Here is an 8,533-nt window from a genome sequence, read left to right on the forward strand (position 1 = left end):
CCTGCGCATGCAGCTCTTTTTTGCGGCGCCGTAAAGCAGCTGGGTCGAACCGACTGGTCGCTGTTCCCGGTGAGACCCTTTCTCCTCCCCCCCCCCGCCCCGGACCCTTTTCAGCGTTGTCCCTCGTTCATTCCCCTCGCGTCTGTGTCCGGAACTAGGATTTCAGCGACCCGAAGCCCCGGTGGGGACTCAGGATCTCAACCCTTCCGTAACTGCACTCCACTTCATCAGGGCGGAAGGTCTCAGCCCTGGCCCTCCAACCCGCACCTTCGGCCTCGTCCCTATGAGGCGGCTGCGCACCGGGGCCTGGGTGTCTCCGAGCCCCTTGGATACCCTCCCCCGGGGGTTTTCAGGGCTTCCCCACCCTGCAAGCGTGATGCATGCATGCATGGTGAGAAGCAGGCTCTCAGCCCCAACCCTCAAATGCGCCAGAGTCTCAGCGTCTCCTCGGGGAGAATCCGGCAGTCTCTGAGTTCCCTTTTCCCTTTCCCTCCATCTCCACCTCCACCCACAGCTGTGGTCCTCCATGGAAAGCTTACATCGCCGCCTCCTCCTGGTTTCTCCATTACCGCCTGCTTAGCTTTCTAAAATCTAGCGGTGAGGTGATTCCTTTTGGCAGTCCTCTTCCTTCCAGTCTTTAGAACCCTGTTGCATCTTGGGCCATTCTGGAGGCAGGCTTGTGACAAGGGGCGTGAGGATGGGGGTTTACTGCTTCTCCTGTCTTGGCTTCCGGGTCTTTCCATGGCTTTGGTCTTGAAACATCCCTGCCCACTTCCACCAGGCAGTCACTTGTGTGTGGGGGGGGGCTGTGTAGGAAAGCCCTTAGGTAGTTAGTATTGGGATACACAGCATCTGGAGAAACCGTGATTGCCTGTGTTCAGCCAGTGAGACTTTCCTCATCTTTTTTACTTGATCAAACACCTGACAAAAACAATTTAAGGAAAGCTTTAAAAAATTTCTTTTTAAAAATATTTTAATTTTTATTTATTTGAGAGAGAGAGAGAGAAAAAAAAAAAGGAGAGAGGAAGAGAGACAATGGGCATGCCAGGACATCTAGCCACTGCAAACGAACTCCAGACGCAAGAGCCACCTTATGCATATGTGGGTCCTGGGGAATAGAACCTAGGTCCTTTGGCTTTGCAGACAAGTGTCTTAACTGCTAAGCCATCTCTCTAGCCCAGGATGGCTTATTTTTCCTCACAATTGGATGTTACAGTTCATCCTGGTCAGAAAGGCAGTGGAGGTCACATTGCATTACAGCCAGGAAGCAGAGAGATGAATGCGGGTGCTCAGCTGGCTTTCTCTTTATTCAGTCCAGGACCCCAGGCCATGGAATTGTGCCACGCACATTCAGGGTGTGTCTTCCCTCTTCAACTAAACCTTTCTGGAAACACTCATAGCCACATCAATAGTGTATTTCCATGATGATAATCCATTTAAGTTGACAATGAACATGAACCATCACACAGGGTCTCATATTATAACTCAGGCTCTTCTGGAACTCACTTTCTAATTCAGGCTGGCCACAAATTTATGATCATCGTGCCTCACCTCTGGAGTGCTGGGATTACACACCTGTTCCTCTGCCTAGCTTTATCCCTTTTTATCCCTCCCTGTCCTAGGTCTTAGCCTTTACCTGTCATGAGTTGGCATACTAATTGTTCCCACAGGTAGAGCAGGGAATGCAAAGGCACTAGGAAAGTTCTCTCTGTACCTCCCTTTCCCTCTCTGCCTCCTTTCTTCCCTTCATCCTCCCGCTCTTATTTCTTCCATCCCCATCCTTATTTTCTACAAGGTCTCAAGTAGCCCAGGCTGGCCTTGAACTCTTGTTAAGGATGACCTTGAACTTCTGATCCTCCAGCTTCTGTCTTCCAAGTGCTACAGTGACAATCATGTGCTACCACTGTTGTGTGTGTGTGGTTCTGGGGATGGAACTCAAGGCCTGCTAAGACATGCTAGGCTAGCATTCTACCAACTGATCTACAACCCCAGCCCAAGGTGCTTTATATAAACAGCAAATCACCTGGGTCTCTAAGGTTGGGGTGGCTTCTAGTGCCCTCTGGTCCTCATTACTCCTCTTCTCTTTCCTGTAGCTCTTTGCCAGCCAAGCTTATAAATCACCTCTCCTGTGTTTGGATTTCCTGGTTAAACCTAATGGAGGTGTGTTTTGCTTGTAGTTTTAGTGCCCTTCAGTGGTGGAGCACTGAACAACAGTGCAGATGGGTAAGGTGGTTATCCCAGAGAGTGCTCACTCTGGCTGGCCCATGACACTGGCATTTTCTGGTCTCTCCATAGGGTGGCAAGTGGCATGGAGGCGCGATTCACTCGCGGGAAGTCAGCACTGCTGGAGCGGGCCCTAGTGCGGCCTCGCACAGAGGTGAGCCTGAGTGCCTTTGCCCTGCTCTTCTCTGAGCTGGTCCAGCACTGTCAGAGCCGTGTCTTCTCTGTTGCTGAGCTGCAGGCACGCCTGGCTGCACTGGGCCGTCAGGTGGGCGTTCGTGTACTGGACGCCTTAGTTGCACGGGAAAAGGGTTCACGGCGTGAGACCAAGGTGCTGGGTGCACTGCTCTTCGTCAAGGGTGCAGTATGGAAGGCACTGTTCGGCAAGGAGGCAGACAAGTTGGAACAAGCCAATGATGATGCCCGCACATTTTACATCATTGAACGAGAACCACTCATTAACACCTATATTTCTGTGCCCAAGGAGAACAGCACACTCAACTGTGCCAGCTTCACAGCAGGCATTGTGGAGGCAGTGCTCACACACAGTGGCTTCCCTGCCAAGGTCACGGCGCATTGGCACAAGGGGACCACACTCATGATCAAGTTTGAAGAGGCTGTCATCACTCGAGATCGGGCCCTGGAGGGCCGCTGACCTTGTGGAAGATAAAGGATACACAGCACTCTGTTCCCAAGTGTATTTTGTGTCTTGTGTGGGGGCTTCATATCTGCCCAATACCTTGCTCCACGTGGAGAAAGGTCAGAGGCAAGTGTGTTAGTGATAGGTGTATTGAGAGAAGGGGACTGACTTAGATTTGACTTTCAGATAAGGTTAGATGATTGATGAGGCCAGGCATATTAGGGAGCTATCCCAAAATGCTTTCTGGAATTGCATTGGGAAGCTGCAGGCTAGAGAAATGGGGGCAGGAATGGCAGTCTAAGATAGATCAGGGGTTGGCAAACTGTGCCAAGATTTGATTGTTCAACTTCTCTGTTTATGTCAGAAAGCAGGGGCCTGGAATGTTGCTCAGTGGGTAGAGTGCTTGTGCCCTGACTTTCATCCAGAGCTCCACATAAATCAGATGTTGTAGTGCATGCCAGTCATTCTAGCCCTAGGGAGGTAGAAACAGGAGGAGGATCAGAAATTCAGCCATCCTTGGCTATGTAGTGAGTTTGAGGCCAGTCTGGGATATATGAGGACCTGTGTATAAACAAACAAACAAACAAACAAACAAACAAACAAATAAGGCAAGCTATAAAGTAGCCACAGAGGATATGTAAAGGAGAGGGTGTAGCCATGTGCTTATAAACCAGGTTGAGAGATGTTATTCTGTCCTTTGCTACTCAAAAGTGGCTGTGGACCATCAACATTGGTATTGGTTTCAGCATCAGCATCATCTGGGAGCTTGTCAAAAAATACAGCATCCCTGGTCTACTCTAGATTCAGTGGATCAGTCTGTACTCTGATCCCATCCCTAAGTGTATCCCCAGTTTTTTTTTTGTTTTGAAAATAGTGCTTTATGGTAGAAAAGTCAACTGGAGGGCTCCTTAAAGACTCAAGTGACTGGGGCCTACCCTTAGAGTCAGACCCTGTAGGTTTGTGGTGTGCCCAAGAGTGCATTTGTGGCATATTGCAGAGAGCTGCTCAATGCCTCACAGACCACACTTTGAGAACAATGACTGTCATGGACCTGCTTCTCAGAGGTGGAAGAGTCCAGATCACCTGGATGTTAAATTTTTTTTTTTTAAGTAGGGTCTCACTGTAGCCCAGGCTGACCTGGAATTCACTATGTAGTCTCAGGCTGGCCTTGAACTCACAGTGATCCTACTACCTCTCCCTCCCAAGTGCTAGATTTAAAGGCACAAGTCACCATGACCAGCTTAAAATATTTCAAAGTTAATTTTGTTTTATTTTATTTATCTTTTCCTATATATTTGTACTTGACATGTGTGCATGCGTGTGTGTATGAGTATGTGGTCACGTCTGGGTATACACGTGTGCATTTGCATCTGGAGGCTGAAGGTTGATGTCAAATGTCTTCCTTATTACTTTCCACTTACTGAACCCAGAGCTTGCTGATTCAGCTAGTCTAGCTAGCCAACTCACACTAGAAATCTGCTTGCTTTAGGAGTTCCTTGTCTTGGCTTCCTGGGCACTGGGATTACAGGCAGTACACCACACCTACCTGGCATTTACATGAGTGCTAGGGATCCAAACTCAGGTCCTCACCCTTGTATGGCATTTATCTACTGAGCCATCGCCCCAGCTCCTATTTTATTTATTTATTTATTTATTTATTTTTGATATGGGGCCTAATGTAGCCTAGTCTGGTCTCAAACTCCTTATGTAGCTGAGGCTGGCCTTGAACTCTTGATCTTATGCCACTACCTTCCAAGGGCCAGGATGAAAGGCATATACCACTACTCCTGGCTTAAAGTCAATTTTAAAATTACATGATTGCTGAAGGAACAAGATCACACACATACAGCTTTCCTTCCCCTTTTGCCTAACACCTGTAGCACCTGACTGCTCTTTATCTCTGGGATGTTCTTCCAGTTTTGTTTTTCATTGACAACTTCCATAATTATAAACAACAAACCATAGTATTTCCCTCCCCACCCCTGTCACTTTCCCCTTTGGAACTCTACTCTCCATCATATCCCCTCTCCCTCTTAAATTAGTCTTTCTTTTATTTTGATGTCATCATCTTTTCCTCCTATTATCATGGTCTTGTGTAGGTAGTATCAGGCACTGTGAGGTCATGGATATCCAGGCCATTTTGTGTCTGGAAGAGTACTCTTTCCAGGTTTTTAGGGAGAAACTTGGTTAGATCTTTGCCACTCCCTCTGTCCCCAGAACCTGAATGGTTCTGTTTTGAAAACTGCAGGGGCCGTTGGCTGGGCTCACTTTGAGAAAGATTCAAAGGTGAGGTTGGTTGTAGCCTTGCAGTATGCTCTTCAGGAAGCTCCATGTTTCATTGTGATGAATGCTGCTGTTCAGTTTGCTTTCCTTTTTATTCAGTGTGAGATTCCAGCTCATGGAATGTATATCCCATATAGGGTAGGTCTGCTCATCTCAGTTAAGCCTCTGGAGACACCCTCATAGACATACCCAGGGGTGGGTCTCCTAGGTGATTTTAAATCCAGTCAAGTTGATAATTCAAGATTTGACTATCACTTGTTGGATGCCTGTGGTTCAGGGGTCACTGGCCAGGCCACAGGGCAGTTTTAACCATGAGACGGATAAGATGACATGTTGAGTAAAATCATTGAGATTGAAAGTGTAGCTCAGTGGTAGAGTGCTGGCCTAGAATCCACCAGTGAGGGTCTGGAGGTGTGGTTTAGTGGTAGAACACTAGTCTAGAATCCATCAACGTGGGGCTGGGGGATTGGATCATTGGCATAGTGCCTGCCTAGAATCCAATTCAGTGAGGAGCTATGGGCATGGATCAGTGTTAGAGTGATTGCCTAGAATATGCCAGTGAGGCCCTGGATGACTGGTAGATGACTTCCAAGCATGGGTTAGGGTCTCACTCAAGTCCAGGCTGACCTGGAAATCATTGTAGTCCCAGGCCTGACTCATATGTCTGCTGGAATAAAGGCATGTGACACCTGACTACAAGATTTTGAGTTTTATCCCTAGCATTACAACAAAATAAAATAAAATAAAATAAAAAATTGGCCACATCAGTGGATAACATCCTGGAGTAGGAGTTGGCTGTGGGAGGAGAGGGAGATAAGGAGGCCCAGTGCACCTAAGAAGTGACTGGACATGGTTCTGCTTGCACCTGGAAGGAGGTGGAAGATTAGGATTCTGAAAGATACACAGGTGTTGGGGGTAGGGGTGTCCTGGAGTCAGTAAAGAGGGAACACTGAAAGCCTGGAGAAGGGAGGGAGAAGGTGTTGGAGCCCTGGGACGTGGGAGGAAGTACCTTTGGGATCTGGGATGCTTGGGTTTAGAGGGAAATGCAGGAGTCTGCAGACTTGGTGGTCCCAAGGAGGACCTATGGGCTCTGGTGAGTGCAGTTCCTAGGGCTTGATGGGCAGTGTGAGCAGACTCCAGAGGTAAGAGGTAGAAGGCTAAAATGGCCCAGCTAGCTCTGCCCAGAGGCATTGAGGGAGCCAAGGAGAAATACAGAGACCATGGGAGAGCTGTGTGCCCCACTTCCTTATGATGATGAGTTCTATTTTTTTTCGAGGTAAGGTCTCATCTCACTCTAGCCCAGGCTGACCTGGAATTCACTATGTGTTCTCAGGGTGGCCGCGAACTCACGGCGATCGACCTGCCTCTGCCTCTCAAGTGCTGGGATTAAAGGCGTGCACCACCATGCTTGACTTGATGAGTTCTGAACTAGCTACAGAACTATAGTGTTGGTCTTGGTCTGGCAAGAGAGGACAGAAGAGCTGGGTGTGGTGGCACATGCCTTTAATCCCAGCACTTGAGAGGGAGAGGTAGGTGGATCGCCGTGAGTTTGCGGCCACCCTGAGAACACATAGTGAATTCCAGGTCAGCCTGGGCTAGAGTGAGACTCTATCTCAGGAAAAAAAAAAAAAAGGACAGATAACAAGACTGTGGCCCTGTATGCTTTGATCACTGTAGCTCTCACCTAGTATGTTTTGGGCTGCATATAAGGTCGCTGGAGCCTCCAGACCCATGAGTGTTCAAGGAAAATGAGCCCAGCACCAGCCTTCGGTCAGCCAGGCAAGGTACACTGTCACATCAAGGGTTATAACAGGTGCCAAGAAGCTTACTTATGGTCACATATTTATTAATTTGTCTAATACCAGATGCGTGCTATGAGCCAAGTACTGGGAACAAAGAAGAAAATAAAGGCACCTGGCTTCCTGAAGCTTACATTCTATTGAATATGGGTGGAGAAGCAAATTGGTAAATGACCTATTTAAAGAAAAGTGTTATGGTGTGAAAATGCAGGGGGAGTGGGAGAAGGGAGTCAGCAGCAATTTATTTTCTATATTTAAAAAATATTTCTGGCTGGGCATGGTGGCGCACGCTGAGATAGGAGGATCTCTTTGAGTTTGAGGCCAGCCTGGAGCTACATAGTGAATTCTCGGTCATTCTGGGCTAGAGCCTATCTTGAAAACAAAATTATTAAAAATATTTTAATTTACTTATTTGCAAGCAGAGAGAGAAAGGGGGTGGGGGAAGGGACTGAGAATGCTTGCACAGGGCATAGTGCAAATGAACTCCAGACACATGTACCACTTGGGGAACTGAGCCTAGACGTTAAGACTGTGCAAGCAGGAGCCTTTCACCACTGAACAATTTCTCCAGCCTGTTTTCTTTATTATTCATATGCGCATGTATGAGTATGCATGCATGCATGTATGTATGTTTCTATGGGTGCAGAGTTGCCATGGCATGTTTATGTAGGTCAGAGGACAACCTTGGGGTGTTTCTCCTCCTTCTACCCTTTTGAGACAGGATCTCTTGCTACTGCTGCTGCTTGCAAGCTCCTGGCTTCTATGGAGGTGCATTTTAAATGGGACACTGAGAGGAGAGACAGCTTGCAGGGGTGGCAGGGCAGCAAGTGCAAAGGTCCTGAGGTGGAAGTGAGTATGCATGTTCAAAGAATAGTGAGAAAGTGGAGTTAAGAGAGATTCTTTAGTCATATAGGGACCATGTAGGACTTTGGCTTTTTCTTGGAGTTAGAAGGAAACTTATACAAGGTTTGGGGAAGTCATAAGGGAGACCACAGTAGGGTGATGGCACCAGTTTGCTACACTGTCCAAGGACAGTGGCAGGAGGGAGTGAGAAGTGAATTGATTCTTCTGAACATTGTTGATGGCAGAACTCCATGGCCTTTCATAGAGATGCAGACTTGGAGGTGTCAGGTGACCTTGATCTCCAGGCCCTAAATGGGGTTGGTATTTTCAGTCTTAACCTAGCTTCTGGGAGACCAGATGGTCATCTTACTAAGTGCCTTCTGTGTACCAAGCCCTATTTTCTTGTCAACTTACAGCCTCCCGTCTGGGCTTGAGGTGGACTGTTAAATGGGGCTGGGGGTGTTCACTGCTTTGCCCCGTGATAATCCTGGGGTTTTCTTAGACTATATGGTCTTCTATCCAGGTTCCACTTAGCCCCCCCCCTTTTTTTTTTCTTGGAGAGAAAGAGAAAAAATATTGGCAAGGCAGGGCCTCTAGCCACTGCAATCAGACTCCAGATGCATGTGCCACCTTGTGTGCATGTGTGACCTTGTGTGCCTGTGTCACTTTGTGCGTTTTGTTTATGTAGGTTCTGGGGAATCGAACCTGGACCTCCTTAGGCTTCAGAGGTCCTAACTGCTAAGCCATC

General features: G+C 47.9%; 1 protein-coding gene across 2 annotated transcripts; it reads left to right on the top strand.

Annotated features, from left to right (window-relative positions):
- On the top strand, positions 1–2,910 carry Trappc5 (trafficking protein particle complex subunit 5). Of its 2 annotated transcripts, none has more exons than XM_004661747.3 (2): positions 1–69; positions 2,296–2,910. In XM_004661747.3, exon 2 carries the CDS (start codon positions 2,309–2,311, stop codon positions 2,873–2,875), a length of 567 nt encoding a protein of 188 aa, XP_004661804.1. In that variant the 5' UTR covers positions 1–69; positions 2,296–2,308; the 3' UTR covers positions 2,876–2,910. The 2 variants fall into 2 exon arrangements, with proteins under 2 accessions (XP_004661804.1, XP_045007256.1); XM_045151321.1 differs by lacking the exon at positions 1–69 and adding an exon at positions 192–391.
- The last annotated feature ends 5,623 nt before the right edge of the window (positions 2,911–8,533 follow it).

The sequence above is a fragment of the Jaculus jaculus genome, chromosome 5, assembly GCF_020740685.1.
Source record: "Jaculus jaculus isolate mJacJac1 chromosome 5, mJacJac1.mat.Y.cur, whole genome shotgun sequence".
NCBI lineage: Eukaryota > Metazoa > Chordata > Mammalia > Rodentia > Dipodidae > Jaculus > Jaculus jaculus.